The 20,005-nt window shown below is 35.4% G+C and overlaps 1 protein-coding gene across 4 annotated transcripts in view; it reads right to left on the bottom strand.

Annotated features, from left to right (window-relative positions):
• LOC135206150 (homer protein homolog 2-like) overlaps nucleotides 1-15,827 on the bottom strand; it is a 408,669-nt gene extending 392,842 nt beyond the window's left edge. Inside the window, exon 1 of one of the 4 annotated variants that reach the window (XM_064237418.1) lies at nucleotides 15,694-15,827. In XM_064237418.1, the coding sequence (XP_064093488.1) occupies nucleotides 15,694-15,719 (26 nt within the window). In that variant the 5' untranslated portion in view covers nucleotides 15,720-15,827. Of the gene's footprint in view, nucleotides 1-1,279; nucleotides 1,311-15,693 lie in introns of those variants that run through there. The other 3 variants (XM_064237419.1, XM_064237415.1, XM_064237414.1) reach the window with 3 other exon arrangements.
• Between the last annotated feature and the right edge of the window lie 4,178 nt (nucleotides 15,828-20,005).

Raw genomic sequence — 20,005 nt, 5'->3', positions numbered from 1 at the left:
TATGGGGTAATTGAAAAAATGAGTCAACAATTCATGCAAAATATATGACGGCAAGCACACATTCGGAACATACCAATACAAAATACAGAATCCGTCGGTTCAAGTAAATGCGGTATTCTTAACAAAAAAAATAATAAATAAAAAATAAAAATAAAAACATAATCGTCACCCGCTGACATTAACAAGATTAAAAACTTACCATTTTCAACTCGAGATAATTTACCAAACACTGCATGGCAGTTGCGACACCATATGCTATCATTAGTAGCTATACTAGCTATGGTCTTTCAGGCGTTCGCCTGGAGACTGTCCTATTCTTCACTGGTTACAAATGACAGTAGGTGCACATCTTAATACGTACCCACGGGTGTATGTATGTATACAATATATATATATAATATATATATATATATATATATATATATATATATATATATATATATATATATATATATATATACAGATCGTCCACTAACTTCATAAGAATGAATGACATATAATACTTTACCTTATAATTTACTTATTGAATAAGACGGCCAAGACAACAAAATATTCAAATAACTTATTTGACACATCATCAGAAATATAAATGGAGACCAACGTATCCGAATATATGAACCTTTCACACGTCCATCTGTGATACAGTAGGACAAAACTTTTACTCTTAACGTAGCATTGTTCAAATGATGCAATTTCAGATGCGTGCTTCACGTGACATACGGTTGAAGTCTCGACGTCGAAGTCCATGACCGCTGCAACGCGTAACATAAACAAATCAATCAAGCCAACGGTGTCGATGTCTAGAGGGGGAATCCCATTCAACACAAACGTTTCTTTCTCTTGGTCGGTTCATTCTGCGGAGTTGCGAAGCCATCGCGACACGAAGGACTCCCACATTAAACCAGGGTAATTAACCTTGTATATTAAATCCGGGTTAACTTGTCGAGGAAGTTTTCGTGACTTGAGAAACGAGACGAACGAACGAACGAAAACTCCACCACAATCCCGGCCAGACGTCAACAACAAAGTCCACACTATGGAAACCCTATTATCGACCAAAGCGAAGTCGTGATCAAGATCATCATCATCAACTGTGAGGATGATGTCACATGACAATGACTTCGCTCTCGCCGACTCCACGCGCACCCCGCGGGGTGAATCGCCAATCACCCCGTGGGATGCAATCCGTCCCAAGGGTTTCGCGTCATCCAAGGCATATCGAAAGAAAGCAAAAATCCCGACAAAGGCGTGGTAGAAGGCGGTCGGCGACAGCACACACCGACTTGCATCCGACTTTAGCCACTGTCACACAGCCACTGACGAGGCAACTCTAGGACAGGGAGGGCGACCGGCAGCACAAGGAACACCCTATCCCCACCCCTGCTACAACTCCACGCCCCCCCCCCCCCATCTCTCTCTCTCTCTCTATCTCTCGTCTCTCTCTCTCTCTCTCTTTATAGTTCCTGATCTCGTCGGCCTGGACACTTGACACCACAAACAGAGAGGGCATTTCTACGGCTACACGAACGTTCTGAGAGAGAGAGAGAGAGAGAGAGAGAGAGAGAGAGAGAGAGAGAGAGAGAGTTTACTTAGAGATTTATAACTAAGCCAATGTGAATCTTCAGGTGAGTACAAAGCAGATCGGGCATATAATTATTCACTAAATTTATATACTACTCGGGTAACATGACTGGCCCCGATCATATCCCAAGACACCCCAACATTTCAATGATCACAAGACACCAATTTTAGAACAATCTCAGGAAGGGTACATAAACACCAGGTACGAGACTGAGCAAGGTTTGTTTACGTGTTGTTGTCAGTTCCTGTATACTGCTACACTCAGAAGGGAGCACGTTCTACTTATTATTATTATTATTGAAGAAACCAAAACATTAACTAATCAAACACAAGGAACAGAAAACCACTCACTCACTCCAGTATGTGAAAAAAGAGAAAACGTGATGAAAAAAATAATACAAAACAGCTGAGAAAAACAAACCAAAATATATAATGCAATGATGCACTTGACAGTAGCACAATCGGTACGTATTACTCTTATTCAAAACAAACTTAAAAGGCAGACTTATACGCTTTCACAATATATATATACCTATATATATTATATATATATATATATATATTATAGATATTATATTTTTATATATTATATATATATTATATATATTATATATATATATTATAGATATATATATATATATATAAAAATTATACATACACACACACACATATATATATATATATATATATATATATATATATATAAATATATATATAATATATATATATTTTATATATAGTCCTATTATGTGTGTACCTATTACTTACATACAAGATACTTTTGCCATGCAGTCACAAATATTTTAGCCACATATACCAGCTCAATATCGAATTACTTGCACCTCCCAAATAACTTGCATCCAAAAAGAATTGTATGGCATACGTACTTTTGGTCGAGAATGCTGAATGGATATGTACTATGCGGTATGCCCCTGTCTCCTCTGCCTCAAACCAAAAAGGCACACGTCCGAATCCTGGCCGAGGCGCATGGATCAATCATATAGAATTCCCTTCCCGTACGTTATTACTAAGGTATAATGAATTCGATATTAGAGGGGTACTCGCGTCTTAAAATTTTTTATTATACATACCACGAATATATATATATATATATATAGTATATATATATATATATATAATATATATATATATATATATTACACACACACACACACACACACACACACACATATATATATATATATATATATATATATATATATATATATATATATATATATCATATACATAAATGACACAGACTGAGCATTGACGAAGCCACCCTCCCCACGAGAGCACTTCAAATCTAATAATCACAATACGATTACATATTCGGGTCACTTCGACCTCTGTAAGCCCAACATAATCAATGGTAATCTACCACCCGGTATTTAATCTTATTAAACAGGTTGGTAACATTTCCCACCGGAGTGGATACCAAATTTCATAAGCTGATTGACTTCTGTTCAGTATTCCTTGTTAGTGTTGGTCAATTATTCGACAACAGCAAACTATATCACCCATGATCAGGAACCTGACCAAACTAGTGGCTTGACCTTCAATAATACCAAGGTAATCTGCAGTCTCTGAAGCTGCCTACAATAGTGTGTTTGTCATACATTGCCTTGATTATATTTTTATTATGTTTTTTTTTATGGTGTTTTTACGTTGCATGGAACCAGTGGTTATTCAGCAACGGTTTTTTGTTTGGGGGGGGGGCTAAGCTATCTCATATTATGCGCTTTACCTGTAATGTTATTCCATGCCATCCTTCTCTTCTGCGTTGTTCTATGGTTTGCATTTTACCTGTTATGCTATGCATAGCAAATAACAACACTGGCACGGTAAATCAATATAGTGTCATCGAAGTTCTTAAAAAATAATGACAGCCTCAGTAACAAGTAATGGAAGTCGTGCCATCCAAATTTCAGTGCAAACAGATTTCTCTATCCTTACTATTATTTTGGGACTTTTATTTACAATCAGACATCTACACGATTTTAATGATTATCACTGCCCAAGAACTTGGGAGATGGGTGTGATTTCACTTGTCGCTGTGTTCGTTCGTAAAATAATTCAAGAATAGCCAATAAGAATTCCATAAGATCTGGCAAATATATATAAAAAGGGGTTTCCTCTCTATGGATTCTATCTTTTGAAGATGCTGACTCAGGAGAGAGTGATTTGTGAGTATGGAAACTACTTCAGCTCTTATTCCATTTCCATCACATCTGAACCATCTCAACAGTCAGCTGATGAATATATATAGCAAGCTTCATCAAATTCAGTTAACCCAATTATAATGGAAAAAAACCTCTTTGCATATTCAAGGCTTTATTCAGATACGATCTCGCCGCAAAGAGTTGCAGTGGTCAACAGAGCAAGGTACACTGGGAACGACAAAAAGTAAAAAAAACAGAAAGAAAACAACCATTCGCTAACGACGAACACAATGTTGACATACAACAAAGAAATATGAAATTTCCGATAGTTTACGTAATAAATAAATAAATAAATTAATAAATAAATTGCCAATATCTTTAGGTCTACACGACCCTTAAAAACGGTCGTGTAGATCGAAAGATCTCGGCAATTCTCGTCTTTCATTTTCCTCCTTGGCATCACCTTAATTTATACATAGCATCACGTTTTATATATTTCGTGATCATGTTATATATTATATATATTTATATATATATTATATATATATATATTAGTAGATACTAAGATATATATATGGTTTATGTAATGTATGTATTTATGTTGTATGTATGTATGTATATGTATGTATGTATGATATATGGAATATATATATATATATATAATGAATTGCCTTTTCATTACATATCCAAACCATCTTAAGAAATACTGCATCTAGCATACCAAGGAAAAGTAAAAGTGGTCCCAAAATCTTTATATAAAGACCTGGACTAGAGGGAAATCTAAGCCAATACTAAGACAGACGGCAGCCAGACATGGTAACGCCGCAAAGGGACAACCTATGCAATAAGATAGAAGAATCCAATGATGCATGACTAAGAGGCGTTCCACGACGAGTGGTTTTATCTCCATTTAATTATAAAAGCTTGAACAACGGCATTCTATTATGTAAAATCAAGCTGGTTAAGTGAATTTGTTTTTTGAGTAAGTTACATCAAATTACTGAGCAATAATATTAATCATAACAATAATAATATAATAATAATAATAGAGAATGATCCTCTACTTCTAATGGCTCAATTTAATCATTTAAGATATTTACTAACCCAACTACTAATGAGGAAAATTTATGATAGTGCATTCCTTTAGTCGTCTTACCTATTTTGGACTGTCTCTCCGAACATAAGTTTACGATGAAGATGAGTTTTTATCATTCATACAAAATAGATAAAATCAAGATTCAGTACTTACAGTTAATTCCTTGATACTCTTACCAAATTTCCTTGTTATGATACAATTCAGGAAAACTTACCTTTACTTAATAAAAGGAGCAAAAATATATTCTAAACAAGGCTAATTTATTAAGTGACATAATAAACGAGAGAGAGAGAGAGAGAGAGAGAGAGAGAGAGAGAGAGAGAGAGAGAGAGAGAGAGAGAGAGAGATTAACATAATTATGCACACAACAAAAAAATGTCTTCCTGAGACAAACATCGAACCGCAAAACGGGAAACCTAACCAAAAAGATGGGAGACTAAATAAAAATATCAAAACTCATGTTGACGCCCATTCGCAAAGAATGCTCCAGATAACGAATGAGGAAACTTTCAAATCGTATGAAAAATACAGTGGGATATTTTTAACATTAAAAGCAACCGTGCATTTTGTTTATGTATTCAATTATTTCCTATGGCACTCCCCACTCCCATTAAATGCAATTAATTATAGAAAAACTAAAGTAGTCCCGGATAATAACACCCAAGAAGTAATTCGTTGGTAAACAAAAATCACCAAGTATAATACACAGCCTGTTTTTCATTTACTCCCCTTGCTCCAAAGGCCTTTGTAAACTGAAATTTAACAACCCTATATATCAACCTGAGAGCAAAAACAAGTCGACCAACATATAACCTTCCCATGCAAATAAATAACAAAAACGTTACTTCTATGAAAGATGTTGCAGATCTGACATTTTGTACATCATTTACGTAACATTGCTACACCTATCCTATTTCTATCGACGTCTATTATAGTCTAAATTTTCACTATCCGACGAACACATGAGAAAGGGATGCAACGCTTGGCTCGTGTATATTTTTTTGTACTTTCTAATTAATATAATACATTCGATTTGTAATATTTTGTTCAGAATATGCCACATATGGGCCATCTACAAGCTTCCATAACAATCTAAATTTGAAGTACAGTACAATAAAGGTTTCTAATATCTGTACTTGATTTACAGTGATAGTAATACCCTAAAAAAAATTTTTGTTGTCACAGTAATTTTTTTCTATCATTGGTAACTGGCTTAGTTTTCATTAATATGGGATTAAGCATTTATGTATACTATAGGCTGGATTACTAGGCAGAATTAGAACCTTTCATCCTTGAGAGTCCCTCTAAAACAGTATCAAATGAACTGCAGAACATACCTTATAATATAGACGAGATGAGACCCACAGAACTCCAAAAATGTTCACTTACCTAGAAAAAGAGAAAGTCTTCAATAAATAAAACAAAAATCCATACAATTAACTTTCACTTTACCTTGTTTACCTCGGCAGCCAATAGGAACAAGTAACAAGTTATGGTACCATTGGCAAAAATTTACCAACACAACAGTGGCATTCTATGACCAAGTGCCATAAGATTTGGATAAAATGCATCCTTTATCCCTGCAAATATAATATGGTTTGAAAATGTGATAAGATAGTGAGGAGATATACATCAGATTAGTTGATATCTGAAAAGTAGCAGGACAAAGTAGTAAAATGGACCTGAAAATCAAGAAAAATATAAATGAACACGCACATCAGATGGGAATTCAAGAAGATAATGCACATATAGATGATAGTGGAAAGAACTTACTTCAAATCTAAATCTTTAGAAGGAAAATACGACAGAAAACAATGATGTCGTAGTACCTCTGAATTTTCTACAACTCTCGGAACAAAAGAGAGAAACAATTTTCGCTTCGAAACACTGTTTGAAATTAAACTACTATAGAAAAAGAAAATACTACAGCATATAGTAAAACTGTTTTATTGAAATTACTGTACACTTTGTTTATCTGAGCCTTCTTTCACACATCAAAAGCTCTATATTATTCACATACTTCAATGTTATTCAAAACTAGAGGAATTTGGCATTCAAAGCAGAACAGGTAAACAACCTAGAAAAGTGGCTTCCAAAATTGAGAAGTATCTCAACAAGGAAAGCATAATTTATTTTTTTCTTTTACCTAAGAGCGATTCTTACTCCAAATGACAACAATTTATTTTTCCTGAACAGATTTCTGAAGATATATTTCAATAGTACTTCATTACATGCACTAGGGTTAACATGTCAATACTTCTAACTGTAATATGAAACAAAATCTGGGAATCTTTGGCACTTCAAAGAAGGAACACACTTGAGCATGCTTTGAGATCTCTTGTAAATTACACTGGCGAGGCACCCCTAAAATTTCAAAGTCAATAGTTTACACAAATTGCTAATGACTGCCATAGAACTATTCTTAAATTATACTACTCTGTCTTTATTGCCTGAGCTAGCGGTATGAACTGATGGTAAAATAGATGTTTATGCATAGGCTTTATTACATGCTGTGCTTATAGAATTATTTGAAATTCTCTGAGACAATGTGTCCACAAACCAGGCATAAACCTTACTCTACTTCCAAAGTTGTCTTTATCTGTATAAATCTGTGATTTCAGTCCACCACTAGAAGTATCTCAACCCGTCTTCAACCAAATAGATGACAATAATAACTAATAGATGTATCACATAATTATAGTAAATCCATAATGGCAGTAAAATATTCCTCTTAAAAAATATTTATTTCTCAATAACATACAGCCTACATACTCAAAGCCTCATGATACAATGCGAGAAAATATGCATTACAAGTGTAATGGTTCTATAATATCATTTAGCGATACCTCACTCTCGATCAACTGATGTTCTGACAAAAAGATTTGTGTTCCTTTAAATCAGGATAATTCAGCTTACATCTAAGTAGCATAAATACCTGTTTACAATAACACTCTTCATTGAAGGTGATTAAGTGGAATATGCCACAGAGATTGGCATACTGAATAATGCAAACGCTATTGCTTATGGCTCCAGGGAAACTGCAAGATCAACTGTAGGTTACGAGTACAAGACACTTTTATAAGTACCATCATACTGAAGAAAACTCCATACACTTCATACATCTGTACAAAAGTACAGTTATAGTCATAACTTTCATAAGCAATTTCAGCCTATTTATTCTTCCCGCCTTTTTTGATCTGCCATTAAATTCTAACTCAAGAGAACATGTATTGGATATCATTGTTCCTAAAAACTGAAAGATTCAATCTCATTATTCCTCTCTACATCCAGTGTTAACTCCATTATTCCTTTTTCAATCTAGTGTTGTTTCTTCCCTTTGTGCATAACCTGTCTAGTAGGTTTTTCTTTGATTTATCTTAAGTACCATCTCTTCAGATATAGAATGCATTCTATTAAACAAGCTTTGTAAATCTTGCAGTGTTTTGCAAATTAAAACAGCATCATCTGCATATTCTAAGGAATGTGTGTGTGTGCAACTCTCAACAGGAGAACCTTGTGCATGATACGTGCCATTATTCTTAACAGGTGAACTGTGAGAGCAGGAGCTATTGAGACACCAAACAGGTGAGTCACGCAAGAGAGAGAGAACTGGCAAATGCAGAAATAAGTGCAAAAGAAACAAGTGTTTGTGACATGTTGCAGCTAGCTAATGAATGAATGATGTCAAAATAATAAAATACAAATAACAAAGGAATACCAGATCAAAACACTAACTGAAGAACAAAAACTTGTGTAAACTATACATAACAAGAATCACACTAACCAAGATCAAAGAACGGGATCAATAATAGAGATCAAGAGAAAAAACTAGCAGTTAAAATGATGGCAAATACAAAAATACCCGTAATTTAGTTAAAAATCCAACAACAAAATTGCACAAATACCAAAAATAATGAACAGTAACTGACTGATAAATACTACTGGTCTGTCATCGTAAAATGATGAACAGTAACTGTTCAAAGAGCACAGGTATATTTTAAGAACTGAAAACTAAACACCTCTTGCATTTCCACCTAGTGAAAGTGAACACCCATTAGGAAATCAAATCGTTATGAAAATGTAGTATACACACAAAAACATGACCAACGTATGAAGAGAAATTATGTGGGATTAACGGAAATTGATCAAAATAAACATGATGAAATTTATCAAAATAAGCATGACGAAAAAAATCTTTATGCGATTCTGGAAGCAACACCAAACAGGCAAATTTTGCCTGACAAACACACAAGGGAATGACTTAACCACCAGCAGAGGCGTCCGATCATGGATGCATAGCCACCCCAGGAAGAACTCTTCTCCATACTTTGAAGTGTGTCTGCTGGGAGCTGCTGACTGCAAGATAGGCATTTGTAAACTGGTAGGAAGAATTTGTGTTGAAACAAATAGTACTTTGAAAGAACAAAGCCCCTACATTTGAGTGTCACTCACCAGTATGATTCACAAATCCTCATTCTTCCTGCACATGAAATCCCGTTAGTTCAAGATCTCTTCCACTGTTCCCTTCTTCAAAAACTTCCAAATTATGCAATTCGACAATCACTTCCACCCTACTTCATGAAACCAAACTAAATGTACCTCAAAATATTCTGTTAACCTTTTAATCCACATCTTCATTACTCTATATTTCTTACCTTACAATCTTTCATATACACAACAAACAATATATCAAAAGCTTTATTTTTCTCTACCTAAAATTCAACACACAAGAAGAGCTCTCTCAACAAACCCTTCATACATCCCAAAAGAGATCCTGCTAATTTACTTGCCTTAAACTGAACATTGTCATAGTGCCTCTTCAATACCAACTAAAACTGTCAAAATTAATTACTGGTTCACACTTATTTCTTGAAAACTCTGGACTTCACTTATTACTATTGGTGTATGTTACCATCAAATACTCTTCCAAGAACAGAGACTTCAATAATAATGAACCATACAAATCATTCTTACATGCTCTCTATTAACTGTGCTTATTATTTTCTTTGTACAGATCAAGAGCTAAATGTCACCCTGGGCAATCATAATCTTCCCATAGCTCTTCAGCGACCCATCAATTTTTCATACCCTGTAGAGAGAATGAGTGTCAGAATGGGATGGGACATGGGGACACCTTCCTGTGGTTAATGATTTGTATGTACATCATAAAAACAGCGGTTTCGTTTTTTACTGACAACTTCATTAACTATATAATACTCGAACTGTAATTTAGAAGGCAAAAGCCAAACTAGGAGAACTAAGAAGAAAGTGAAAAAAACTTGGAGAACTACGAAGAAAGTAAATGATATGATCCAAAGACCTCCTCACAAATGGAACAAACAGCATTGTAAAGCCTGGTTTGAATTCTGTATTCTGTAAAAAAAACCACTTGGTGATCCAGAAACTTACGAGCCCTCCAGTACTCACCAGCAGCATATACTTAAAAGGTACAATACTGGCACAACCATAGCTCTAATGTGCCAAGAAAAAAGGTGTAACAATCAGTATAAAACAAAACATACAGGTCCTGTATTTTCAAGTATGCAACATTAAACAGATAGACACCTGTAATGGTATTGATGAATAACATCAAAATGGAATTCTCTAAAGATGGAGTGGCCTCTCAATGCACCTGCTCAAATAACAGCAATGAACTCCAAGCTACAAAAATGTAAACAGGGAAGAGAGAGCAAGATCCTCATGAGCTTTCCTCTTCAACTGAGACAAAATGCTCTTCTAGTGAAAAATCAAAATTAGCAAAAGATATTGCCTGACAAAAACAAATGCAGATACAGTATTGCAGTGTTCTTCAAGACTTTCGATGGCCTGGATGTCGAGAAGTGGGGAGAAGCAAAGCATACTCCTCAGTACACAAGGCTAGACTGCACACACTGGATGGAAAAACCTTGTATTATTGTTCTATAGTGATGGCAAATTATATCTTACGATCTAACTGCAATCAGTGTATAATGGGCAATACTGCCAAGAGACTAAAGAAGTGCTTGATGAACCTTGAAGGATGATTCTACTGTCTCTTTCATAATGAATTCATCAAAGCAGAAGGCAAGACACATATCCTCAACACGATTCAGAAAACCTGTGGAATGTAACAAGTTACATTTCCAGTGTTGCAGCTAAACAGCAGAATTTTCAACAGTACCTGTTGATATACTATATCTTTACAGCAGATACTGTACTTCCGCAAAATGAATTTTTAAGTGATGTGATGACAATCATGCAAATAACTTATTTAGTAGTCTTCGCTGCCAACATTCCACTGCACTGGCCCTGTATTCAAGTTCTGTTTAGGATTTGAGATATTTTCGCCTTACTGTCTTTGTGAGATTGGAAAGAGGGATTGGGAGGGATGTAGTACAGGTTTACCCGCCACATCATCCGCAGCCATTACTCCCCATGGCACCATGTGGTTGGGAAGGGGCTTGGGTACTGATCATAGGCCTATGTGTATTTTTGGTTTAAGTGATGGTATGGTAGGTAGCGTTGTGGCATGCCAATTAGATGTCACGAGTTCAATCCTTCCCCGGGGCAACAAAAAATCACTGGCTCTGTACCATGGTCAGTTACTGCTGCAGTGTGGGGTCTGCAGTGGGAGATTGAAACCAACATTCTGTGGAAGCTTGAATTTCAAGTCGATGGCCCCATGGGGTTGTTCCATGTGAATAGGTTTCATACACTAAAAATAACATAATAATAAATAATAATAATTTTGTGTAACAGTTCAATGACTAGTTCCTTGTATGAGTTGCTCATTAATGACATATAAACCTTCAAATCAGCACAAGAATAAGAAGCACATCTGTTAATTTCTCCTCATATCACCAGACTACCCCATCAAAACCTTCCAAGCATAAAGATGAGCAATAAGCAAGGTTAATGGGATAGAATTTGTGTAGTTTCATGTAGTTTCTAATGAGAATTTAACTTTGTTGCAAAAATTATCAACAGTAACAACCAAAGCAGTCACCACATGCCCAAAACTTACATTCTAATCATGAACAGATATTATTCACTTTTATTAACACCCTATTAAGCTTGCAATACATAATTAAATTACTAATTATTCCAATAAAAAAAGTTTCCAAGATAACTACGGTTAACAGGCTAATTGACATTTCTTTTTATGCTACAGCTCTTTAATCCAAGGCTAATTTGTTGAATCAACTAAGCTAGGGTTGTAGTAGTGTGTTTTTTCTTTATTTTATTTTGTTTGTTGTTAGGTTAGGTGTCATGTCAACAAGGGTTGACCACGCAGTAATTTATGGCCCTGGCAGAGGGAGAGCTAACAGATGCATTGAATGTGAGGGAAGGCAGACCTCTCAGTAGACCTTATATACTATATGAGAAAAGATACCTTGAAAGTGGAAAAAACAAATTTAAACTTTATATCAGAGTAATGTATTATTAATCTATTGATGTCAGCATACTGTATTATTAATTTATTGATGAATTTTGATTACAGTAATTTACATTTGGTAAATTAATAATAAATATATAATCTTTAATGCTCAGATAACCATTACATTTACTGTAAAAACACCTAGAGATTTGCATATTTATTGAAACTAAAATATCCAAAATTGCAAGTAATGAATGAGCACCCTTTGAAATAAAAACATCTAAGAATCTACTGTTCAACTCAAACTTTTATGACACAAAACCCAGCTCCAGAGGTTAGGTTAAGATGTATTACAGCCCAGTATTTTACTCTATAATTCATGGTGATCTCTGCTAGGTTAGGTAGTTTCCACTACTGGTGAGTTAAATATAGGTCCCAACATCCTGAGTTGGGTTAATTTTATATGTATTCCAGTAATAATCAGCATCTTATAGTTGATTTATATGTCTTATTATTAGTTATTGATTGCACTATTAAAACACTTTCATCTTATTGTTAGTTACTGATTGCACTATTAAAACACACTTTCATCTTATTATTAGTTACTGATTGCACTATTAAAACACACTTTCAGACTCCTTATGGCCTGATTCATCAGTTTCTGTCCAATTTTGTTGGTGCAATTTACTGGTTTCAGGTACCCCAGCCTCAAATTTCCCACTGGGTACTATATACTAACCACAATTTTTAAATGAAATGGAGAGAAAAAACAAAAACTTGTGGTTGACACCAGCAATAACAGACAAATGAATAAATAAACAATGGACTGTTCATGTATTTAAAAAAAATTAATACACACACACACACATATATAGTATATATATATATATATATATATATATATATATATATATATATATATATATATATATATACACATATACATATTACCACTTTTGTATCCAAACTCAGAAACTATGTAATCTCACAGCAGTGTCAACAGACACTAACAATAATTCATCTATATACTTTGGTTATTATATATATATATATATATATATATATATATATATATATATATATATATATATATATATTACCACTTTTGTATCCAAACTCAAAAACTATGTAATCTCACAGCAGTTGTCAACAGACACTAACAATAATTCATCAATATACTTTGGTTTTACCCATAATGGTAACTTGAATCATTCAGCACTATTGCAATACCAAATATTAGCATCTGAGCCTATCTTTGCTTCAGTGGTGCAATCACATACACAAATCCTTAGGGCTGAAACCCAAAGGATATACCAAACAAAAATGACAACTGAGTCAATCAGATTCTAAGTCTCAGAACTTGCCACAGTATACGGTGAATTGTCATGCTTAGTCAGTTCCATAAATACACACCATATTATTGCTATAGTTTGGAATAAAGGGATTTAACACCGTAAACACTGACGGCTAAAATAACCTAGCGCCCAAGGAGCTGCATAATATCCAAAGCTACAGATAACCTGACTGACATTCAACCTAAGTACCTTTGAGCTTGTAGAGAACTGAAATATCTTTAACTTTTGACTTTTAAGCTAAGCCTACATAAGGCCAGAATTACACTACTCCATTTCTGTGTTATTTACGAATAGCTACCATGATAGTAATGTCATGCAGAAAACTTACAGTTTGCTAGCTGATGAGTGTTGTCATACTTATCACCTAACATTTTTTTGGTAATTTTCAGTTTATAACTCCTCATACCTATCTTCTGTCCACCCTAGCATGTGTGATGCCACAGACGACAGGACCCAGCACTGGTGTGGCTTATTGTCACCTTAATCTCAGTAAAAAGGATGACTCAAATTGTGTCTGCATGATTCTCAGTATATTTTATCAAAACTACATGACCCATGGTGCCATTCTGAAAATCGGTTACACAAATAGTTTTACATCAACTACATGCAAAATTTCTGAACATTGTGCCATATGTAAAGAAATGACAGTTTAAGTAGGTACATCACTGGCTATCAAAATCTCAGAGGTACTGCAAAATGCTAAGGTATAGAAAAAGTCAATCAAAAATAACTGAAAAAATTAAACACTCTGTACATATTTACCACACTTCAAATTTCTGACTTGCTGTTAACCTAGGTATACTCTGTTTTTTTTTCATCTGTCCATCCGCCTGTGGTGTTTTGTATGGTAACACTGCGTCCTGGGCTTTAGATAGTTACGCTATGTGTAAGCTTTAGGTAAATAAAAGGATATCTGGGTGTACATTTGCAACTGAAATGTGTTTTAATAATTTACTGTATGCGAATTACACCGTTAATATTCGAAATAGGATATTATTATAATCGTTGAATGTAACTGTCTAAAGCCCGGGACGCAGTGTTACCATACAAAAACACCACAGGCGGATGGACAGATGGAAAAAAACAGAATATAGTCAGTGGAATGTAGCACCTATGGAAACAACCTAACCTAACCTGTAATTTCCACTACCATGTTTTCCTGGTTTTTAAACTGTATTTTCCTTTTAAAATTTTATAAAAACATACACATATTTTTCAGCTGCCTCATATGCACCTGTTGGCCTATCTTTTGCATAGGCAATATCATAACTAGGCTTTAACTCATTTTTGTTTTCTTCCACCCAAAACTACGTTTTCCACAGTAGTCCCCCAATAAATATACTAGTGCGCTAACAAAAACACTTAAGATCAACTGGTTTACCAAATAATGGCCAAAAACTCATAAAATACAGTAGGCATAGGCTACTATGCTGGAGAGAGAGAGAGAGAGAGAGAGAGAGAGAGAGAGAGAGAGAGAGAGGCTCAGCCTAGACTAATGGAGCGAATGAGAAAGAGTATTAACCTTGACAAAAGGAGAGAATGAAAGAGAGAATTATCCTTGGCTAGAAGAGACAGAATTATCCTAGACCAATGAGAGAGAGAGAGAGAGAGAGAGAGAGACTATTAGCCTAGACTACGTCAATTTCTTGAGTTCAACCCGTTGTTTTAACGTTTATTTTAAACAATGTTACATGACACTTGAATCTAAATAACAGTTACGCAATGATTAGTTATGGAACTAAAAAGTGCAACCCCGAGACTGGTCATTACCCATAGGCCTACCGTATAAGTGACTACTAACCCCTACCTAAGCAACCCTAGCACACAGGTTTTCAGAAAGAATTGAAAATACCGGTAAACCGGTGTACCTTAAGCGCTCCCGCAATCCCCATCGCGATAAGATAAGCGATAAGGCGACGGAGATTGCGATAAAAGGGTAAAACATAAAATATTTATCCCCCGTCTGGGATCAGCATCATCCTTTTATTGACAGATTCTTCTTCTTCTTCGTCCAGACACAACATGAAGGGAGGTGGGCTGGGCTGCTCCTCCTCCTTCAGGAACGGATCCTTTTTTCGTGTCCTCAAGGACGCCTCTTCCTTTCGAAAGACACACACACCACAAAACGGGACGTCTACTCACCCCATATTTAAATTTTCAATTGTCATTGACGTCTGGATTCTTGAAAAATAGCAATGACTCGTTTCCTCTCAGAAGAAGTTCAGTGTTGGTTCACCATAATAAGGAAACAGACTCGACGTAATGATTATTATACTGGAAGGGGGCGATTTTCCACTGGAGGATCGAGGCCCTATTTGTTTACTCTGCGCCGCCATATTCCCATTCAAACCCTCTATCGAGCGCCGTGGAACGACAGTCTTTTGTCAAAACCACGCAACAACGACACCTTTTGTCGTATATGAAAACGTCTATTGTGGAGTCTATACTAGATGAGCGCAAGGCAAAATCGTCAGTATCATCAGTATGTTGCCGACTCCCCTTAAGAAAGGTAGAGAGAGATCGCCCCACTAAAGGGGATGATCATATGATAACATTGTTAGGAGGAAATCGACAAAGGATCGTTGTAGCCTGCTAGACACGTTAAGCCTCATAGGTTTATACATGCGTAGTATTATATTTCGTTGGCTGGACTTAATGCAGTAAATAATATTTTATCATTTTTGGGGGTTCATCGACCCCCAAATTTCAGACAGATTTGAGGCTGAAATAAATCAAAACATTACAATTAAAATGAAAACTTCTGAATGTCTAAGCTAAGTATGAAAATAGATTACCCCCACGGACAGTTCTCCAAATTCATGAAAAACTCCTTTAAGGAGATATACTCTCCATCTATGGATATAATGAATGAATGAATAATTAATAATTATGTTGTCGTGATTTTCGTGAATCTATGGGTATAATAATGGGCGCCCGCACGTAGGGGCCAGGGGGGCCACTTGCCCCCCACTGAAATCCTGTGACCACAGGAGGTAACAGCTCCTTTTCAAATGAACAGTGACTAACTTGAAAAAATGCATTACATTTAACTACATCACTGTTTTCCTTCAGTTCTGCATCATATTCTTTCACTTCAAGTAAATTAAAGGTATACTTATTATATTGTATAAGATATGTATGCAGAATATAACTGCGTTATTCTTTCAAGAGATGTTTAATTTCAGTTGAACAGTATTATGTGGAACTCTTGAAAGAAAAAAAAAGTCAATGGAACTTTTTTTTGCCTCACATTAAATTACTGGCATCGCAATTCCACTGCATATAATATAATCTATATATAATATATTATATATATATATATATATATATATTATATACACACATATATATATATAAATATATATGTATATATATATGTGTGTGTGTGTGTGTGTGCGCGCGTGCGTGTGTGTAAAATTTGCCCCCACCCCTCGGTATCCTCGTTTTGGCAACCTTTAGATAAGCATTTAATCTCCTTAAAAACATCTGTCACAGTTCTTTAAACAAGGCAGATGAGTGAATGATAAAATTTGCCCTGTTGACAAAGTCTTATTACTTCTTATAATCAATTTCTAAGTTTCTTCCTAGTCTCCAGAAAATAACCTACTACATTCGTTACTACGCATACGAGTATTCTGTGATTCACTTCTCTCTTCCTGCGAAACAATTATTCCAGTGTATATAACTACGAATCTAATGCTTCCGTTTCTCAACAATACAGTCTCATCAGTTATTCACTGCTCCGTTTTCTTGGTTCAGACTATATAATCCTTACACGAGTTAGAAACGTTACGCTTTAGTGTTCTGTCGCTGGTTCATGGTATCTAGCGCTTATCTAGTCATTCAAATATTCAAAGATCGGTAGAGTGGGACCAGGAAAAGAATACAGCGCTGCCAGATCTATTTATTATATCCATTTAAATCTGACCTTCGGGGTTTATCACTTGTTTATGGCTTTGCCCGAGATCTGTCATTTACTGTACTTCATTTTCTAGAGAGAGAGCGTTGAGTAAATTTCGGTTGTTCTCAATGATTATTTATTATTTTTTTTTTTTTTTGCTGCGTTCTTTTTGTAAATAATAATCATAGTTCTTATAATAACACCATAATGTGTTTAATTCATTAACACTCTTAAAATCTGTGTGACTGGTTCGGCAGGAATGGCTTTTCAAGCCTCTTTTTCCATTTTAGCAGTTATTTACGGGTTACGTTGTTTCTTTAATAGGAAATATTTTATTGAACATGAACTACATTGTAGTACAGCCTATTTTGGAGCTTCCTGTCAGCATCATTAAAACTGTTGTATATCTATTTTTTCTTATAATATTTATATAAAATCTGATGTGTTGACATCATCTGGATGTCATTCATACTGTCAAGTAATTATTTCAAGTTTAAACTTCTTATAAAGTAAAAGATTGCTCATTATTTACTCTAAAGCATACCACATGTTACTCCGTAGCAATTGTGTACCTCAACAGAAACCTAATAAAATGTATATCTTGTATAGCAGACATTCAAATAATTTTTTATATTGAACAAAATATATAAAAGTTCCATATCTTATAATACTTATGACTAATTATACAGTGCAATCACTTAATGGGTAATTCCTACTTAACATGTTGTAATTTCCCAATATAGTTATCTGTAAGTATTTAAATTTTGTAATACTACCTGAGTACCATATCAGCCCTGATGAATGACGTTTGTCTAGTAATCAATAGGGTGGAAAAGGTATGTATAATATCACACCCAATGCCATTCATTCAAGATGGCTTTCCCCTATATGCATACCGCGTCCGGGTTGCCTGTTGTGCTGTGCTTTGTAAGCATTTTTTTTTTCTTTTTTTGCACAATAAATTCTTTTCTCTCTCCTGACCTGGGAGTAAAGATGTTGGCAGTGGGGAGATTAGATCCACTTTGGCTATCCCTTGGCCTTGGGCTATCCCTACTGACCAGTGACTCTGGCTGCTTGAGGTGGCCACCCTTGTTATCGTTCAGGCCAAGGGTAGAGAGTATATACTCGATATTATCTTTAAATGGATAACATTTTTTTCTTTAATTTCACTTGAGCAAGCTCTAGAAGCAAAACTTTTAATCATAACAAAGAAGCGTTTGACAATGCACGAATTCAGACTATAGACGTTTATCTTGGTTTGTCTCTCAGGGCTTTTGTACCGAAGCTGTTCATTACACCCACGGTCTAGATAGACGGTGATCACACCACAGCCGATTCGAGTTTGTCGCCAGGGGATCTCTCCCACTAGTAAATCCCCTGACCGCGGATAAATTTACACAGTGCGTACTACAGGTGACTCCTGCTTCGGTGGTTTTTCTCTTGTACGTCCGGAAGCTTTTTTCACAGCAACGAAAAATCGTTACAACTGATGCACTGAATTGAATGTAGAGTTAGGCCAAAAGCCAACCACTGGGACCTATGAGGTCATTCAGCGCTGAAACTGAAATTTACAGTGAAAAGGTTTGAAAAGGGTAAGTTAAGTATATCTTAGTTTTACCAGACAACTGAGCTGATTAATAGCTCTCCTAGGGCTGGCCCGAAGGATTAGATATTTTTACGTGGCTAGGAACCAATTGGTCTCCTAGCAACGGGACCTACAGCTTATTGTGAGATCCGAACCACATTATATCGAGAAATGAATTTCTATCACCAGAAATAAATTCCTCTGATCCCGCGGTGGGAAAACCGACGATCGACGATCGGACTACCGTATTGGTAGCCGAGCGCGAGAACCACTCGTCCAACGAGAAACTTTGAAAAGGGTAACAGGAGGAAAACCTCGCAGTTGCACCATGAATCATTAATGTTAGGAAGGAAATGGAAAGTAAGGTGGAAGAAAGAGAATATGAATGGGGGTACAGTAAAAGGAACAAAAGGGCCGAAGGTATGCTGCAAAGAACCTTCATGTTCGCGGTTCCCTGCGTGTTGCAAATCCTCTTGCGAAGGATAGTTTGCGTTCCAACCAAGGAAGGACGAGGAAAAATTCAACATTCCTGTTCAAAGAGCATAATTTGACTGTTGTATTTAACAACAAAAATCATTTCGCAAAAATTAAATAACTAAAGAAAAACACAGACACAAATTGTATACTCTAATCCCTTTTCCCTTTTGACTTAAAAAAAAACGCATTCCTTCATTCATTACTAATATTAGAGCAGACATAATTTAATATATATTTCTTAAATTGTTTTCGAATGTATACAATTATGCTATCTTAAGTACCGTAATCTGAACGTAAATATCGGTGAACACACATACGACTTTTATATATATATATATATATATATATATATATATATATATACGTGTGTGTGTGCATACCCGGCGGAATATTCCAGAACTGTAGACAAGTACTGAACCTTCCCTGAAATGCGGGACGCCATATTTTAAAAACTAACTATAGAATCTTCTTGAAAATAATCTCATTATGTT

This window comes from Macrobrachium nipponense, chromosome 29 (assembly GCF_015104395.2).
Source record: "Macrobrachium nipponense isolate FS-2020 chromosome 29, ASM1510439v2, whole genome shotgun sequence".
NCBI classification, from domain to species: domain Eukaryota; kingdom Metazoa; phylum Arthropoda; class Malacostraca; order Decapoda; family Palaemonidae; genus Macrobrachium; species Macrobrachium nipponense.
Note: the sequence above shows the minus strand (reverse complement) of the source record. Positions and strands in the feature narration are given on the sequence as shown.